The sequence below is a fragment of the Oryzias melastigma genome, linkage group LG17 (assembly GCF_002922805.2).
Source record: "Oryzias melastigma strain HK-1 linkage group LG17, ASM292280v2, whole genome shotgun sequence".
Taxonomy (NCBI): Eukaryota; Metazoa; Chordata; class Actinopteri; order Beloniformes; family Adrianichthyidae; genus Oryzias; species Oryzias melastigma.
Window position 1 is genome coordinate 17,368,142 of NC_050528.1, and position 18,940 is coordinate 17,387,081.

An 18,940-nucleotide genomic window follows, 5' to 3' on the forward strand; every position below is an offset into this window, starting at 1 on the left:
TGTGGCCCACGAGTCAGAAAGTTCACTCACAGCGGTCCAGGATGTATTGAGTTTTGTGTCGCTAAGGTCCAAACTGTCATGTTTATGAGAGCCTACAGTCCACGGGGGTGTGTCTCACTGGGATCAGGCAGACTGCAGCATTAAAACACTTTCATTACTTTACAGCTGCACATAAATCATTTCTAATGATTAAAAAATGACACACAGTAACCTGTAAGGCATTTGTCATTTTTAAGGTAGAAAAGTTTGAATCAGCAATCTGTGTGGAAAGGCAAATGTACACAATCATGATAACTGCCTCTAAAAATAGTAACAGCTGCTAAGGTTGGGGAAAAAATGCTTTTTTCTGCAGAATAGCTTAAAATCAGGTAGATTGTTCATATTTTACAACATGAATGTCTGTTCAGAACATATTTTGGTCTGGACTTTGAATAAAAAATGACATTTCACACACGTTCTGTCTCTGCAGAAATACGTTCTCTCATACAGTACAAGCAAAAATGTTAACACATTTATTTAAAAAAAATCCTGCAAAATAGTTCCTGCATGATGTGTTTTTCAGCACAAACCATTAAAACAGAGAAAAGAGAGTGAAAATGTTTACCATCTCATCCTCCAGGCCTCTGTTGATTATCTTCACCTCCTCCCTCATCTTCATCCTGTCAAAGCTGCAAACAACTTTCTTAAAGAACACCAGAACAAGCAAAGGAGCACACACACCACTTCATTTGTTTACATGGAAACTCAGACATCTTCACACAGAGCTGCAGCTGGATGACGCTCTCAACAGGGAAACAGGTTTCAGTCCAAACCAAACCCGTTTTATCGATCTAAAAGGACATGGACCACATTTTTCCTCAGCCTAACGTGAAACTTCATCAGCATTAGTGCAGGGATATGGAAAAAATTCTATATCACGATATAAATTACTTAATATCACAATAACAATATATATCACAATACATACCAAAATAAAGTATATTTTCAGCTATTCTCTGAAAAAGAATTGACAAAAATGTAATAATTACTTTTCTGACTTTATTTTTTCAATATATAACTTAATTGTCACAAATGAAAAAACATTTTTAAAGTATAAAACAGATTCAAGGTTCTTAGAAGGAAGATAAATTTTTTGCACAAAAGTTCTCAATTAAAACTAGAAAAGTTAGATTACCTTCAATAATGGAAGTGTAAATGCTTTTTGCTAAATGTGTTGCTGAAGCTGCTAAAGCTGCTTGCTGAAGCTGAAGTAATTTGCTCTAATTGCTGAAGGGATTTGCTAAAAATTCTAATGCTATTTGCATAAGGCTAAAGTTGCTCAAGTATTTCAATATATAACATTTTATCAGAAGTCAAATCAGCCAAAAAAGCTTGCATGTTGCTATAATGTTGGCTGAAGATATCCTAAAAAAAACCTCAGTAAATGCTGAATTAGTTCAAACCGTTAGCATGTCTCTAGCCCAACTCCAAAATAGCATAAAAAAATCCTCACTGGATGGCAAACTAGCATAAAATATTAGCATGTTGTTAAAATAGTTAAGCTCAAAACTAGCCTTAAAATTTCAGAAGATGCCAAATTAGCAAAAAACATTGACATGTTGATGACATACTAGCTAAACTCCAAATCCCCCTAAAATGCCTCAGTGGATGCCAAATTAGCCAAACATGTTGCTAAAATATTAGCTAAGCTAAAAATTAGCCTTAAAAGCGTCAGTACCAATAATATGCTGAATGTGAGTAATGTTTTGACACCAATGTTGCATATGATTCAAACTGTACAAAGAATTTGAAGAATATCGTGAAAAAATTAGCAAAAATTAAATGTTTTTTATTGAGAGTAAAATATTGAACGTTATTTAAGGTTAAAGTTGATATATTCTGGAATAATATTCCTGCCTTTTTATTATTCATAATTATGTTAAAAAGTTACGGTTTCAAAGTCTTAATTATCTCTTAAGATATTTTGAAGTTTAGCTAATATATTAGCTACATGCTAACTGTTTTGGCTAATTTAGACTTTTTTTATAAAGTTTTTTAGTCAGTTTTGGGATTAGCCTAATATTTTACGTGCTAGCTATTTTGGCTAATTTAGGCTTTTTCACTTTTTTAGGCTGTTATTTAGATTAGCTAATATTTGGACTATTTTGGCTAATTTAGGGCCATTTTTTTAAACTTCTTTAAGTCTAGCCATTTTTTCCAGCTACATGCTAGGTGTTTTGGCTAACTTTTTTTTTTTGCAGTTTTTCAGCATTTTTAGCCATCAGCCTTAGCATTTTTAGCCATTAATTTCAGCATTTTTAGCTATCAGCTTTAGTATTTTATGCTATAAATGTCAGCGTTTTTAGCTATCAAGTAAACGTTTTATGCTATCAATTTCAGCATCTTCATCTATCAGCACTAGATATTTCAGCGGCCAAATTCAGCTTACAGCATTCACACTGGAATTATTGCAGGTTATGCTATATCTACTTTATAATGATGTTAAAAAGTTAAGTTTTAATGTTTTAAATATTTAGTCTTAGAGTGTTTAATAAATATTTATCCTGTTCTACCCTCGACCTAAGGTGTGTTTTGGATTTTGCCCCCTTCAATAGTGTGATAAAACAAACAAATATAACTATAAAAATATAATAAACAAATAAAAACGATGGAAAAGATTTACACTTTTCTATCGCCAACATAATGTGTCTCATATCGCCCAGCACTCATCAGTAATATTCCTAGAGATCCAGTTCCTGCATCAGGACCGCATGATACCAGCACTTGGTTCTGTCCTCAGGTGTCCCCACCTAGATAGATAGATGGGCCTTTATTGTCATTATCACATTAACGGCCCATTTATCTATTTATCTAGGTGGGTTCTGCTGATGGACCGGTTCTGCAGACATCCTAAAACAGACATCCGTCCAACAACACATGAAGGACTTCCTTCATCGCTGCCCTTTGACCCTTCCCGGCAAACTAACATGTGTTTTCTTCAGGATGGCTGTAATACATGGAGACCTTTGAACCACACATCCTCACACCTGTAGTCAAGTCTGAGCAGCAGACCTGCCCTGGAGCCACACACATGCGCAGATCTTCAGAAGTTACCTGCAGACATTTATGATTCCTCCCTCTACATACACGTGTTCATGTTTATGAAAAGCAAAGATCCTTCAACTATATCAACACGACGGTTCTGGAACTAAAGTAACATTAAATGCAGAAGTTTAAGAGGGAGAAATGAAGCAACTCTGTTACCCAAACGTCTGCTATCTGCTGGTTAAAGACTCCCGTTTGCATAACAGAAGGAAGGACTTTACTCCAGACACGAAGCAGCAACCCGTCCTCAGGCAGAACCCCGCGGGTTCGGCTTCAACCAAGCCTATTGCATAACTGCAGCTCGCCTCCAACGAACTTCCACCGAGAGGACGCGAAGCCCCGCACCGGGAACCCCGACCCCACTCCACCACGCGGCGGGAAGCGCGAGCGCAGGCTCGTGCACAACTCACCACAGCGGCCGCCTGTCCACATCAAAGTCAGTCAGAGCCGAGCGCGAGGGCAGCTGCACGCGCCTGCACCGCACACGTGCGCGCGCGCCGTGCATGTACAGGACAACCCCAGCGGTTTAGGGAGGAAGTGGGAAAACAGGATGTGGCGTCATCACAACAAAACGAGTTTGGGGTGAATTATGAAAAGTTCAAACGAAAGGCCGCGCGCTCAAATCAGAGTTTTTCCAAACAGCGGCAGATCAAAGGTCATTCAAAGCGCCGCTCAGAACAGCAGCTCAGACATCAAAGAGATACTTTATTCCCGCTTTTATCATCCATTTATGAAAATATGTCTTTCTACAAACGAACCAATCAGCTCTGACATTTTAAACAGCTGCTATCTGTGCATTCTGTCGCATCACTTTCTATATCTAAGATTTTCTGGGGACGACTGGAGTTTCACTCTGAGATAATGGATTAATTTGAAAAACCATCATAACATTAATCTGATATTATATTACAGGGGTCTGCAACCTTAAACAATAAAATAGCAATCTGTTCTATTATCTTACAGACCCACTGAGAAGTATAAAGTCCAATTTTATTGGAAAAAATATGATTTTCCAATTAAGCATTGATTTATAAATGTGGTTTATAAATATTATAATAAATAATTTTTTAAAAAGTGTCTATGATATAACAGTTGTAACTTATTTTACTTCTACAGTCAAAATATTTAGAATAGTCTAAGCTTTTTATCAAAAACACATTACTCTAAATCACAAGTCAAGGCCCGGGGGCCAGATCCGGCCCTCAGGGTAACTGTATTCGGCCCTCCAGATCATTTTATTTTATTATTATTGACCCGAAGTTATATTGCACTAATTTCTAACTTGTATAACTTTAACAAAATATATTTTATGGAGAGTACAATGTTGAAAGTTATTTAAGGTTAAAGTTGATTTATTCTGAAATAATATTCCTGCCTGTTTATTATTCATAATTATGTTAAAAAGTTAAAGTTTTGAAGTCTTAAAAATTGACATTTTGCTAACTTTTTGGATTATTTTGGCATTTACTAAGATTTTTTAGGCTGTTTTGGAGTTTAGCTAATATTTCAGCAACATGCTAGCAGTTTTGACAAACCTAAGTTTTTTTAGGCTAATTTGGCATATAGCTAATATTTTAGCTGGCAAAAAGCTTTAGCTTTTTAGCGATCAACTTTCAGCATCTTCAGTTATCAGCACTAGAATCTTCAGCGGCCAACTTTAGCTTACAGCATTCACACTAGCATTATCGCAGGTATTGCTAAACATCCAGTTTTTAAAAAATGTTTTAGTATTGTTCTTTTATGAAGATTGCAGAAATGGATGTAAAATGTGGGTATGTGTGTCTTTCTGGAAAACCCTGAATGCTAACATTTAGCCTGTGATTGTTACACTTTTTTCTGGCCCACATTAGAGAAAAAAACACTTATGTGGGCCACACTAGAAAAAGTTTGGGGACTCCTGTTGTAAATGGAATGGTCTGGTTCTGCTGGATTCCTCTGGTCCTACCATCTGGGTCCTTGTGCAAAAGCTGAGTGTTTTGGATGATCAAACAGACATAGACTTAGAATCTCCTGTCTGTTTTTAGGCAGAAGTGCAGTTTGAACTTATTCAGATCAACAACAAGAGCCTCTGGTTTGTTCTAAAATATATTTCAGTTCAAGTCAAAAACTTTCACCATTTGTTTGAACATACTGGGCACGAAAATACAGCAAACAGGCCGAAAGATTGAGATTTCAAAGGAACTTTGATTGGATCCGGGGATGCTTCAGGAGGCCTCAGACGGCTGATGTGTTTCTTTGGGAGCAGAGAGTTTTCTTCGTCCTAAAACAAAACACGTCATTGTTAAAAAACTGATGAGAATGAGATGAACCACTAACCCGATCTATAATTTGGACTTGACAGATTAAATCAAAGGTTTGCTGGAATCTGTGTTAAATTTACATTTGCAGGACTGTACTTTGAAGGGATCTGCTGCAAATGAAAATCAACTTTAGGTAAGTTGACAGAGAAAAAAACCCCAAATGAAAAATTAAGACCAATTTGTCTGCCTAATTCCCAGCCTCATGTACGAAAAATAAACAAAATCCTTGAATTTAAGAACAATTACCTGTCAGTAATGTTAGGAATTATAGTTCAAATTTCAGTAATCAAAAATTCATTACTAGACTACAAAAACCCTCAGTACTTTATTACTCACATTTTGGTGCAGTGAAACTTTTAGTTGTTAGATTTAGTTTTGTGAATATAATATTTGGTTGACGAAATCAGGAGATTAATTAAATATTCGTCTCCCAGCAGTGCTTATAGTAAAAACCAGTCAACTTCTGGTGTGTCCGTCTGCAAAAACAATCCCTGATAATCGACTCCCGTTGTGTCTTTCTTGTTTGCATCACTTTTTTTGTTCGCAGTTACTTTTTCATTTTTGCTGCAATCGCTTTTTGTTTGGAGATATTTTTTTTTTTTTTGCAGAGTCCTTCGTTTGCATCAGAAAGTTGTTCTGTTCTCTCACCTGCAGATGTTCCCGTGGTGCGGCCGGCAGAACTTTGGCGTCCTCGTTTTCCATTGGAATCAGCCAATGCAATCGTCACTTTGCTGCCGTCTATCTCACAATCTTCCATGGCCTCTTTGGCAGCTTTACAACTTTCTTCATTCTCAAAGTCCACAAAACCGAACCTGGTCGTGTTAGAATAGAGAGCGTGAGTTCCAGAACCGGAACAAGCAGCGTTTCTCGCTAGCTTGATACAGCGGTGCTCACTAGCATGCTACAAAAGAGCATGCTATCTTGCTACAGTAAAGCTCGCTAGCATGCTTCAGTGTAACTTGTTAGCATGCTATAGCGGAGCTCGCTAGCATACTAGAGTGGAGCTCGCTAGCATCCTACAGTGAAGCTCACTAGCATGCTTCAGTGTAACTTGTTAGCATGCTACAGCGGAGCTCGCTAACATACTAGAGTGGAGCTCGCTAGCATCCTACAGTGAAGCTCACTAGCATGCTTCAGTGTAACTTGTTAGCATGCTACAGCGGAACTCGCTAGCATACTAGAGTGGAACTCGCTAGCATACTAGAGTGGAGCTCGCTAGCATACTAGAGTGGAGCTTGCTAGCATACTAGAGTGGAGCTTGTTAGCATGCTACAGCAGAGCTTGCTAGCATACTAGAGTGGAGCTCGCTAGCATCCTACAGTGGAGCTCGCTAGCATACTACAAAAGAGCATGCTAGCTGGCTACAGTGAAGCTCACTAGCATGCTTCAGTGTAACTTGTTAGCATGCTACAGCAGAGCTTGCTAGCATACTAGAGTGGAGCTTGCTAGCATACTAGAGTGGAGCTCGCTAGCATACTAGAGTGGAGCTTGCTAGCATACTAGAGTGGAGCTCGCTAGCATACTAGAGTGGAGCTCGCTAGCATACTAGAGTGGAGCTCGCTAGCATGCTTCAGCGGAGCTTGCTAGCATGCAACAGCAGAGCTCGTTAGCATGCTATGGTGCAGCTCGCTATGCTGTCAACTGGGCAGCTGGCTAGCATAGTGAGCTAACCCACTGAGTCTCTACTTAAATCAATGTGGGCCACCACAGAAACTGCAGACAAACCCATTTGGGGCTACTTTTTTACCCACTTTTAAACCATGTGGGGTCCACTTGGTCTTGCTGGTTGGGTATATTCTGAGATTAAACTAATACATGGCCTGACAAAGGTCGGAGACCACTGGCTCAGAGAACAATGTGGTCTCTCTGGGTTCCTCTTGACCTCAAGATCTCACAAGAGCCGTTTGGGGATCAGAGTGATCATGGGATCATGGGTAATACTCAGGATCTCCAAGTCCCTCACTGTCCACCAGGAAAAGGGGAAATGCTCTTTCCCAGAATTAAAGGACTTCCCCAAGTTGAGGCTTTAAACATCTGGGCGTTGTGGTCAAAAAGCAAAAGATTGAGAATCAAAGTGAACAATAAGTTGTAGCATCTTCCCTGTGACCCAGAACTTAATGGATGTTTCAAAAACTCCAGAATGTTCCTGACCTTTTGGAGAGTCCGGTGGCCGGGTTCACCGGGATGTGGGCCCTCAGCGCTCCTTCAAAGACGCTCTGGAGCTTCCTCGCCGTCGTCCTCTTGGACAGACCCAACACAACCAGGGTTTTGGCCTCAGCTGAACCAGGAAATCATGATTTACAGTCAAAGATAGACCACATTCCATCATGTGAACACCAAAGTGAGTTGGTACCGTGAGCTGCTTCTGTGCTTCCGCTGCTGTGATAGTATTCAACTTTGGATGTTTCTTTGCTATTCTGGGATGTCTGGAAAGCTTCCTCAGCATCTTCCACCGACGGGAACTCGATCAGTGCGTTCCTGAGTCTGCAGACAAACGAAGGGTTTGAGTTTTCAGAGGCTTTGGTCAGAGAGATGGAGATTCTGAGGCCTCACCCGTCCTCTGTGCTTTGCTGGAAGCTGATCTTCACGGCTTTCTGAAAAGTTTTCTGAAGATGCTTCGCTTTCACGGCATCAGCCACATTGCTCAGAAGGAGGACATTACTGGGAGAAGGTTCAGCTGTGGGAAGGAAGGAAGGAGATAAACGGAGCTGCAACAAACTGTGGACTTCACCTTCACGGGGGACGCTCACCATCTGGTTTCTGCTCGTCGGTTCCGGCTGGAGGCTTGCCTGCTTCTCCGGCTCGAGCCACAACCAGAACTCTGCCGCAGAACTTCACGCCTTGATTTTTATCTCCAGTTCTTTTAGCAATGCGGGTATTTTTAAACTCCACAAAGGCAATGCTGTCAAAAAGGACAGATTTCACTAAATATATATACTAGACATTCATTCAAACACAAGCGCATGTTCTAGATCAGGGGTCTGCAACCTGCAGATCCAGATTCACATGTTCTCTTTTATCTCTTCATATCTCACCAAAACTACCTAAAGAAAACAAATAAACAAAGCAGCAAACTAAGACTACCAAGGTCCAAACTAAAATAACAAAACCCAGCAGTGTAAGACTGCTGAGGACAAAGAGGAGAAAAGAACAAAAAAGAAAAAGGAAAAGAAAAATAGCATTTTTTTAAAGTAAGGATAAGTTAATTTACATGTATTTAATTTATATTAGTTTCATTTATAAACTGATGTCTGAGGTTCACATAGATGATAAACTATGTAGGTTTTTACATCCTGTTGACCTGAAGACGTCTAGTTTGATCAACTCTACCTCCAGAATGAACAGATTTTATATGTAAAGCAAAACTTTGGTAAAAAGTTTGATCTTTTATGAGTTAAAAGCACATATTATCTTATGGAGCAGAACATTGGTTACTAGCTGCACTGAGATGATCATGTTTGGTCATTTTGATCCTTTTTTTATTTTATTTTTTATTTGAGCTTATACAAAAAAAATCCCATTTTGAGAGATGCTAGGTTCTTTATATATTTATGCCTTGTTCATGCCAAAAATAGACATAATTCATATTTATTATTATAAAACAGAAAGTCATGAATGTAAATCCAAATTTCTTAAAGGCTAAAGTAAGACTATGTGGCTCCTTCTAGGTTTCGATCAGTAGAAAACGAGCCCAAATGGCTCTTTTACTGTTAAAGGTTGCTGAGCCCTGAACTGGTTTGACCTGCTGTAAATCTGATATTCTGTTTCCAGACCCTGAACAGTAAAAAGTAAAGAAAAGGAACCCAGAGGTGTCTGAATTCAAACGATTTAGCAGAGAACTGGAGCTCAGCTGACTGTCAGACATGAGAATGATTGACAGTTCTCCCTGGGGTTGTTCAACCGAACCAAACTCCTGAATCAATTCAAATTCATAACATCAGTTTGATTGGTTCATTTGATTCAATTCCATTTAAAATCTATGGGCTCAAATCAGGATCAGCTTAAAGCGAATGAAAAACAAGATTGAAAAATTGTAAAACAGGCATGGTAAATTAAAAAAAAAAGAAAAATAAAATTTGAAAGCAGTTTTAAACTCAAAAACACATATTGTAAACTTGAAGGAATTACTGAAAAATTGGAAAAATAAAATTGAACATTTTAAAAAATAATACTGTAAACTTGAAAGTAATATTGAAAATTTTAAAAAGTACACCTACCATGAAAATTCTACTTTTTGAGGTTTTAAATACATTTTACTGTTTATTCCTCACTATAAAGAACCCCAAAGCGGTATTTTGATCCATTCATACATTGAAGAGTAATCCTCTAAAAACCTGCACTGTCTGCAGCAGCCCCTCCCATACCCACAAAAACGAGCGGTTGGAAACGTGCTGATGTAAGATCGATGCCAACAGCTCCCTCCAGGAGGAGTCTGCTCTGACAGCTCCGCCCCCAGACCAACACAACACTCAATTTATCCCCTTATCCAGTGATGATCAGCAAAACATCTCTTATTTTAGATGCAGAATACCGTATATTTCCAGTCGTGTCTTCAATAAATTCCAGCTCAAACAGGTGTTTGTTACTTTAGTCGCGTCGCTCCTTTAAGACACCCCCCCCCCAAAACCTTTTGGTCCGATTTCATAAATATTTATAAGATAGTCACAAAATGAGCTGAAATATTAAAGCATGTAAAAAGTATGAAGTCAAGAGTTTTTTCATCAGATCCATGAGGAGCGCTCTGGCAGGACGCCACTTTCTAACTCTCACCCTCGACTCGGTTGTTTGCTTTTCCCAGGAAAGCGAACAGCAACAGCATTCTTGAAGAATTTCAGGATGTCTTGTTTCTTGGCGTTGAAGGGCAGGTTCTTCAGGAACAAACTCCGGGCCTCTTTGACTGACAGAGACGGGACAGGTCAGGCTTTAGCGATACTCTGGAACTCTCCTCAGTTTGAACCATGTCAGATGTTTTACCTCTCTTGTCTAATGGGGCAGCTTTTCTCTGCACTCCTTCCTCACTTTTGACCTTAGCTTGTTCGATCTTCAACGGCATGTCCAGAACTTCTTCTCCGTTCAACATCAGACATTTATCAAGGTCCATTTTTGAGGCCAAATCCACAAAGGCGTGCTTTCTGTAACAGAGGAGGACCGTGAGTTTCAGTCTGCTGCAGATTCCATAGAATTCTGTCACTTTCAGAACACACTCACTTGGACTTGTCCAAGCGGATATCTTGAAACAATATGCTCTGTGCCACCAAATAGGATGCTAAGGAGTCTCTGACCTCATCACGGGGTTTAGAGCGGTTCAGGTTTCCAATGTAAACACTAAATTCTGAAACAAAGATGGATGAGTGAAGGCAGCACTCTAGTGCAGGGGTCCCAAACTTATTCTTATGAGGGCCATATAATTGTTTTCTTCTCTGATGTGGGGCCGGGGTCAGTTTGTAGGTTAACAGAAAAAGTGTAATAATCACAGAATAAATGTAAACATTTACGATTTCCCAGAAAGCAACACATAGCCAAATTTTAAATAATTAATTTCTGTGATCTTCATACAAAAAAACAATACTAAAACATTTTTAAAAACAGATAGTGCTAGTGTGAATGCTGTAAGCTGAATTTGGCTGCTGAAGATGCTAGTGCTGATGGCTGAAGATGCTGAAATTGATTACTGAAAACATTGAAGCTACTAGCTAAAAATGCTGAAGTTTATAGCTGTAAGGGCTGAAGCTGATAGCTGGCTAAAATATTAGCCTTAAAAACAAAACAACAAAAAAAATTAAAATTACCAAAACAGCTCGCACATGCCAGGAATATCAGCTAAAAGCCAAATTACCCCCCCAAAAAAAAAAAACAAAGTGGCAAAATATCTCATTTAGCCAAAGCAGATAGCAAAAAGCTGATATATTAGCTGTGCTTTAAATTAGCCTAAAAAACGGAAGCAAAAAAAAAAAACTAAATTAGCCAAAGCAGCTAGCATGAGGTTGAAATATTAGCTAAATGGCAAATTAGCCAAAAAAAAGGTTAAATGTTTAATTTAGCCAAAACAGGTAGAATAAAGCTGAAATATTAGCTAAACTCCAAATTATCCTAAAAACTGAAAAAATCCTAAAAAAGCCAAAACAGCTAGCATGAGGTTGAAATATTAGCTAAATGCTAAATTGGCCAAAAAAGAAAAAAAAACTGGTAAAATGTCTAAATTAGCCAAAACAGCTACCATAAAGCTGAAATATCAGCTAAACCCCAAAATAGTCTAGAAATCCTTAGTAACTGCTAAAACAGTCCAAAAAGCTAGCATTAAAAAGAGCTGAATATTGTAATAGCTGAAAGAGCTGGAGAGCTACGAAGGTCTAAAAAACGTACAGAAGAAAAATAATAATAACAAAAAGAATTAGGAAAAAGTGAATCACTAAAGTGATTAATATTCTATCCTCTCCTGTCATAGTTCAGACTGTAGAAGGGTGGAATAAAAAGTCACGTTCTGTGTGGGTCTTTATCAGAGTTTCTATGTGTGGGGGACCAGGCCAAATCTGGAGGTGGGTCTGATCCGGCCCACGGGCCGTAGTTCAGGGACCCTGCTCTAGTGAGAACATGAAAGAGTACTTCTGATCAGGTCCAAGTATACGCTTACCGTGGCTGACCAGCTTTGCTTTCTTTGCCGGGCTGGTGTCCGTGCTGGGCTCTCCGCCCCTCTTCCCTTCGGCTGCAGAAGGCAGACAAAATCAAACCACATTGCAGACAGACTCCAGTGGGAATCATTCATTAGGATCACTACACATGGAAAAATGTCCAAACATTCACTGCAAACATCAAAATGCTAATATTACACTCAGATCAACAATCATCCTCTGCCTTATATACAACAGTAGCTTCAACACCATAAGAATAATGTGTTGTTGGTTATTTGCTATTTGTTTTCCATTCATTTTGCCAAAATTATATAGTCAGTGAAATTATATATTCTTATAATATGTCCAGCAATTTGTAAAGGGATGTATATTTTACTTTCCTTTAGTTCCAGCTCCAAATCTTTTCACAGTTGGACTCCACACACAGACGCACAAAATCCTCTACGTCACATGTGTCAAAGTCAAGGCCCGGGGGCCGGATCCAGCTCTCTGGGTAGTTCTATCCGGCCCTCCAGATCATTTTATTCTATTGTTGTTAATGACCAGATGTTATCTTGCGCTTATTTCTAATTATAATATAATTATAGTATAATTTTGATAAAATATATTTTTATGGAGAGTAAAATATATTAAAAGTTATTTAAGGTTTAACCTGATTTATTCTGGAATAATATTCCAGAATATTATTCATGATTATGTTAAAAAGTTACAAAAATTACAGAATTTTCAAAATTGGCATTCTGGTACCTTTTTGGACTATTTTGACATTTACTAAGATTTTTTAGTCCATTTGGAGTTTAGCTAATATTTCAGCTACATGCTAGCTGTTTATGCTAATTTAGGCTTTTTCATTTTTTTTTGTCCATTCTGGAGTTTAGCTATATTTTTAAGCTAAAAGTGTTAAAAAGTTAGGGTTTTAAAAATGTAGTTTTAAGGCGTTCGACAAATGTTTATTCTGTTTGGAACACGATCTAAGGTGTGCTTGAAACTAAACATTACAAAATGTGACATTGTCCCTGTTCATTCATGTCAGCACCAAGCTATTGAAGCTATCAGGGTTGTTAATGAAATTAACTCTTTGGGTGTATTGTCTAAAAATAAAATAAGGAGGGAAGAGGTCAATATGTCAAACCTTTTAAGGACATGAAAAAAAGTTTTATAAACTAATTTGGAATTTAGCTAATATTTTAGCTACATGCTAGTTATTTTGGCTAAATCCGAATTGTATGGGGGGCACGACCCGATTAGTCAACCAATCGGAAAAAGATAAGAGGTGATTAGTCGACTATTAAAATAATCGTGTGTGGCAGCACTAACCGAGAGGGCCATTAAGTGAATGACAAGAAAATGTGACTAAACTTCTGCTGTTCAAAGCTCTACAATAAGCTTTTATTTTGACATTTTTTAAAAATGAGAAGAACCTCAGAATAGGTTATGAAAAGTGGCACATTTGAGATCATTTGAAGAGAATACTCACTGCTGCTGTCCGGCTTGTCCGTGTTTTGTCTTTTCTTTGCAGCCTGTATCAAAAAATCGACATCGATCGTCAACTTTGAGGCTTCAAATAAGAACAAATACTGTCTAAACCTTTTTACACAAAACTGAAAAATATGCATGTTTAGTTTTATTCAAGCTGAATAAAAGCCTAAGCATTCCCGATGAGGATTCTGTTGAGTGTGTCCTAGTGTATGTATTTATTTATTTAGCTTAGTGTTTGTCCTTCGTAAGGGAAAATAATAAGGTAAACTGTTTTTATGAGTCTAAATTTTCTTAAAAGAAGTGTTGTAAAATATTCTTACATGTGACTTTGCCATCTTCTGTGTTAAAATAAAACAAAAATCTCCGATGCAAACACTGTCTTCCGCAAACACACGTGCACAGCTAAAATCAACACTGCGCATGCGTCAAACCGAAACTACGGGTACCCGCAGGGAGAAACTGACCAAAGCGCATGAATTGAAACTTTAACAGGAAGTTTGATTCCATCTGCAGTGGCTCCAGTGTTGAGAAGATACCAGATAAACGCAATAAATGTGGACTAACGTTTAATTTATGTAATTTCCGTTTGGTCCGTTCACTTTTTCCCTCGTCTAGCGTTAGCTTGAGTGAAGCTAACGTGGGCGAGTCAATCATTTATTAGATCCCCAAAGACCAAGTGTGGCTCGTGATTGACAGAGAATCTCGGCTCTTTTCCTGCTCGCGATACAACCTAAAGTAGGTCGGGAGGTCCAGGGGAACACGGTCCAAGGGTCGAGCCGCCGTGTCAGCCTCCTAAAGTCCTGTGATCGGGACGAACTGGCCATGAGCCGCGCGGGATCCACCTGAAGGAGGAGAACCGAGCTCCGTCTGTGTCATGGGCAGCTGGAAGAAGAACGGCTTCAGGGGCGAACGCTTCATCCTGTCAGTGGACGTTGGAACAACTTCCGTCAGATGTCACGTTTACGACAAGGAAGCGAAGATCCGCGGGTCCTGCTCGGAGAAGGTAAATGTTTACAGACATCTGCAGCACTTTCAGACCCAAAGCTTATGATCTTCATTCGTGGTCCAGGTTGTCCCTCTGTTTCCAGAGGAAGGACACGTGGAGATCGACCCAGATGCTCTGTGGAAAAGTTTCATCCAAGTGGTCAGAGGAGCCGTGACAGGTACACCCGCTGCCCGAGACTGTCATGGTCTGCTGACCATCTCACAGCCGGACAGGTCTTCAATGACTCTAGTGCTGCTTCCTCTACAGCAGGGTGTCAAAGTCATCTGCACAGGGGGCCAAAAACCAAAACACACCTTAGGACGCGGGCCAAACAGGATAAACATTTATTAAACACTCTAAAACTCATTTTAAAAACTTTAAATCTTTAACTTTTTAAACATAATTATGAATTAGATATATTGATATACCTGCAATAATGCTAGTGTGGATGCTGTAAGCTGAATTTGGCAGCTGAAGATGCTAGTGCTGATAGTTGAAGATGCTGAAATTGATAGTTGAAAACCCTGAAGCTGATAGCTGAAAACACTGAAGCTAATAGCTGAAAACAATGACGCTAATAGCTGAAAACAATGACGCTAATAGCTGAAAACACTGAAGCTAATAACTGAAAACATTGACGCTAATAGCTGATAACAATAAAGCTGATAGCTGAAAACAGTGAAGCTGATAGCTGAAAATGCTGAAGTTGATAGCTGAAAACAATGAAGTTGCTAGCTTAAAATGCAGAAGCTGATAGCTGAAAACGCTCAAGCTGATAGCCAACTGAATGACATATTGGCCTGAAAAAAAAAAAAAAAAAACGTAGGCTAGCCAAGACAGCTAGATCTGTAGCTGCAAAAAATTGCAATAAAAAACTTTACAATAGCCTAAAAACTGAAAAAATGCTAAATTAGCCTAAACAGCTTCTTCTTCACCTTTCAGTTTATCCCTTTCAGGGTCGCCATAGCAAAACAGCACCCACTATTTTTTCATCAGGGATTTGGCGTAGTTTTTTCGCCAGATGCCTTTTCAGTGGATAACCCAGGGATGGAACCCAGAGCTCCTACGTGCCAGCCCTACACTTATTCCACTGAGCCGTCCAGCCAACTTAAATCAGTCTAAACAGCTGGTGTGTAAATATTAGCCTCATTCCAGCCAACAAAACTTGAAAGAAGTCTAAATTAGCCAAAACAGCTAGCATGTAGCTGAAATATAAGCTAAACTCCAAAATGGGGGGGGAAAAAAAGCATAAATTAGCCAAAACAGAAAGTATGTAAATATTTCTGTTCAGGGTTTAAGCAGCACGTGTTCAGCTCTTGGATTTTTCTTCACCTATGAAATTGATTCTTCTGTGTCGAGAACTTTATGACACACTAAAAATGAAAACAGGTTTTGTATGCATATTTTTGTGGCAGTAAAGTGACAGCTTTGCTCAAAGGAACTCAAGCATCACGCAGGTTAGTTTGAACAGAGAAGAATAAATATTGACATCTGCTTGATTTTTCCAATGAACCGAAACAAGTCAGAGGAGGAAAGAATGGATTTATCGGCTCCACGTGGCGCAGATTTATTTCAATCATGTTTGTGGATTAACCAAGAAATCTGGTTTTATGTGAGTCTCTTGGGTTTGAAGTTCTTATTAATGTAGTCACTGCATGTAAATATGAGTTAAAATGTGCAGAAACAGAGTCGACAAAAACACTTGTAGTTTTGGAAAACTTTAATGTAAAAACATCAAGAAACATTTTGTCAAATCTCAAGGAAACACAGAACTTGAGAATTAAGAATAAATCCATATAAAACAAATTTAACGATGAAAGGATCACACAAACAAACCTTACAGGGTCAATATTCCAGTCCCAGGAGACCCTCACATACGTTTCAGTCTGTTCGCTAGATTTGAGTTAATTCTCAACACATGAAAGCTCATTACAGTTTCCTAAAGTGTGAGATCAGAGACAGTTTGATTAATACCATTTCTTGTTTAATGAATCTGTTTGATTTCCATGATAAAATGAAAAAAATAGAAAACAAGCCGTGATTGTGTTTGTTGACACAGTAAAACGTGAACGGCCGTGATCCTTCATGTTCACGCCTGTTTCACAACCTGCTGCTCGTGAGGCACTAAACCCAGAACTGAGCTGGCAGCAGCTGAAGTTCAGATGAAGAGCCGCTCTTCCTCAATGAACACCCAATGATGGAGAGTAAGCATGTTAACTACACATTCAGAGTCTGTACTTCCACATTTGTACATCCATGTGCTTTTATTCCAGATGATTTGAACAACAAAGACTGAACCCAACCAAAGTTAAATGTTGTTAAGAGTGGGATTGTTCAGTCATTTCAAGGTTTAAAGATGAAGGATTTCTGTTATTTAGATTTATGAAGCTGCATAGGTATTGTAAGAGGGTTTCTTCTGTGGTGCAGCGACCAGCAGCTTTTTCCCTCTTTGTCCTCAGCAGTCTTAAACTGCTGGGTTTTGTTATTTTAGTTTGGGGTTTGGTAGTCTTAGTTTGCAGACTTGATTTATTTGTTTTCTTTAGGTAGTTTTGGTTGGACAGCCACTAGCATGGAGCTGCTGACTCAGAACGAGGGGATCCTCAGGTGCATCCATGCCATATTTGGTGCTTGTTCCACAAAATGCACCATTTTTTAGAAATATGAACCTAACCGGCTCCTCTATGCTGGGAGGAGACGGCTTTACCTGCAGTTGAAAAGGTAAAAGACAAGAACAAGCATGTTCACATCGCTGTGAGTGTCTGAGCATGCTCACTGCTGCTGCTGGGAGGGGTCTGCAGTTTAAAACCAAAGCTGATCAAAAAAGGAGGCAGACACATCTGATCAGTGATGACCTGTAGACGGAGCTGACTGGTGTTGGGGAGTTCTGCATGTTGGGCTGTGTAGCTGCTTCTTGTGTCTCATCGGTCCAGCTGCCGTCTACAGAACTGGTTGAGGGTTTGAACTCCAGGCCTGACAGCAGTGGTGTGCTTCACCAAAAATAACTGCCCTCAACTAAAAAATAATGGCCCTGTTTTTCAAACTTTATTGACAAACTACAAAGTAACAAATGCTGGAAATAAAGCACCACTGTGGAGTTATTTTGGGGCCAATATTATTTAAAACCCAAATAAAACAAATTGAAAAAAATATTTGTGTTTGGCCCCATAAAAAATGTCAAAAACCTTTTGCTATTCTAAAATAAACGTAATTAATTTCGGCTTCAAATGTTCTGTTTTTTTAGGTTTAAAAACTCAAAATTTCAATTTCAAATGTTTAGTTTCAAATCTTTTTTCACTTTCACCTCCTTTTATTTTGTTTTCAAATCTGAAAAGTTTAGTTTCAAAACTTTTGGCGCCTTGGGGCGGGGCTAACATGATGGATCAATCAAAATCAGTGAGGGTGGTAACTTGAGTCCCGGTGCGTTCACTGACTCTGAAAACTGTAATAATTATAGTCAGAACATGAATGTACTATCAAAGTCTGAAGTTGTCCCAGGATGGCGCTTTGAACGGGCTAGAACAGCGTTTTGGACTTGGGTTTGTACGCGATAAAATTCTGCTTTTTACACCCGTCTTGGGACAACTTCAAACTATGACAGTACAGACGAAACATTCATTTTCTGACTGTAATTATCATAGTTCTCAGAGTCAGTGAATGCATCAAGACTGAAGTTACCACCCTCATCGATTTTGATTGGACCTTCCTGTTAGCCCCGCCCCAACGTGCCACAACAAGGCCAAAAGTTTTAAAGCGGAAATTTTCAGATTTGAGAACGAAAAAAAAAGTTGAAAGTGAAAAAAACATTTGAGAATGACATTTTGAGTTTTGAAACCTAAAAAACGGAACATTTGAGACGGAAAATAAATACGTTTATTTTAGAATTGCAAAAAGTTGTGGACATTTTACATTTTTTTGGGCCAAACACCAATATTTTTTTCAAAATGTTTTATCTGTATTTCAAATAATATTGGTCCCAATTTGGCTCCGTACACCACAACAGCAACTTGATATTTGATTAAGAATTCACTAACCTGCAAATAATTAGTTATACTTAAAAATAAACAAACTTAAGAGTCTAGAGTTTCTCCTTGAACTGAGGCTGGTATCAGATGAGTCAGGACATTTGTCTTGAGACTCAGTTGTTTAAGGCTCTCCTGGAATAACCACTTCTATCTGCAGATGCAGGGATTCAGATGCAGCAGGTTGAAGCTCTGGGCATGTCCACTCAGAGAGCGACCTTCACCACCTGGAACAGGTAGATGCAGAAAGCTGTGCTCCGTGTTGCAGGTTGATGCTCTGCGTCTGGCTCATTTTGATCGTTTTAACAGGAAATCAGGGGTTCCTTTTCATAATTTTATCAGCTGGCAGGACCAAAGAGCTGCAGACCTGGTGAAGTCCTGGAATGCATCCTGCACCATGAAAGTAAGTCAGTGCACCTCTGAACATGTTCATGTGAAAGTGGT

At 38.9% G+C, this 18,940-nt stretch overlaps 3 protein-coding genes across 6 annotated transcripts in view; 1 reads left to right on the plus strand and 2 right to left on the minus strand.

The window, feature by feature from the left end:
- LOC112144222 (probable cation-transporting ATPase 13A3) overlaps nucleotides 1–3,985 on the minus strand; it is a 32,057-nt gene extending 28,072 nt beyond the window's left edge. Inside the window, exons 1-2 of one of the 4 annotated variants that reach the window (XM_024268593.2) lie at nucleotides 3,495–3,985; nucleotides 605–668 (exon numbers count right to left, since the gene is read on the minus strand). In XM_024268593.2, coding sequence (XP_024124361.1) covers nucleotides 605–668; nucleotides 3,495–3,589 — 159 coding nt within the window. In that variant the 5' untranslated portion in view covers nucleotides 3,590–3,985. Of the gene's footprint in view, nucleotides 1–604; nucleotides 669–3,243; nucleotides 3,473–3,494 lie in introns of those variants that run through there. The other 3 variants (XM_024268591.2, XM_024268592.2, XM_024268594.2) reach the window with 3 other exon arrangements.
- Nucleotides 3,986–5,151: 1,166 nt separating this feature from the next.
- Nucleotides 5,152–14,246, minus strand: LOC112144224 (nucleolin). The gene is made up of 12 exons (XM_024268597.2): nucleotides 13,813–14,246; nucleotides 13,491–13,533; nucleotides 12,016–12,087; nucleotides 10,593–10,716; nucleotides 10,359–10,516; nucleotides 10,155–10,281; nucleotides 8,135–8,286; nucleotides 7,938–8,061; nucleotides 7,738–7,868; nucleotides 7,536–7,662; nucleotides 6,033–6,196; nucleotides 5,152–5,344 (listed from the first exon to the last, which is right to left on the minus strand). The coding sequence occupies exons 1-12, from the start codon at nucleotides 13,912–13,914 to the stop codon at nucleotides 5,289–5,291; spliced, it is 1,380 nt and encodes a 459-aa protein (XP_024124365.1). The 5' UTR covers nucleotides 13,915–14,246; the 3' UTR covers nucleotides 5,152–5,288.
- An 84-nt stretch (nucleotides 14,247–14,330) lies between these two features.
- LOC112144223 (putative glycerol kinase 5) overlaps nucleotides 14,331–18,940 on the plus strand; it is a 15,549-nt gene continuing 10,939 nt past the window's right edge. Inside the window, exons 1-4 of the mRNA XM_024268596.2 lie at nucleotides 14,331–14,495; nucleotides 14,562–14,655; nucleotides 18,657–18,732; nucleotides 18,806–18,899. Coding sequence (XP_024124364.1) covers nucleotides 14,367–14,495; nucleotides 14,562–14,655; nucleotides 18,657–18,732; nucleotides 18,806–18,899 — 393 coding nt within the window. The 5' untranslated portion in view covers nucleotides 14,331–14,366. The remainder of the gene's footprint in view (nucleotides 14,496–14,561; nucleotides 14,656–18,656; nucleotides 18,733–18,805; nucleotides 18,900–18,940) is intronic.

What these genes read in the sequence shown, in the direction of transcription:
- LOC112144224 (XM_024268597.2), bottom strand. Translation starts at nt 13,914, where the DNA reads ATGCGCAGTGTTGATTTTAGCTGTGCACGTGTGTTTGCGGAAGACAGT. An exon ending in AGCAAAGCTGGTCAGCCACG is followed by an intron (nt 10,717 to 12,015) that starts GTAAGCGTATAC and finishes TCTTTGTTTCAG; the next exon opens with AATTTAGTGTTTACATTGGA. An exon ending in GCCACCGGACTCTCCAAAAG is followed by an intron (nt 6,197 to 7,535) that starts GTCAGGAACATT and finishes TAACACGACCAG; the next exon opens with GTTCGGTTTTGTGGACTTTG.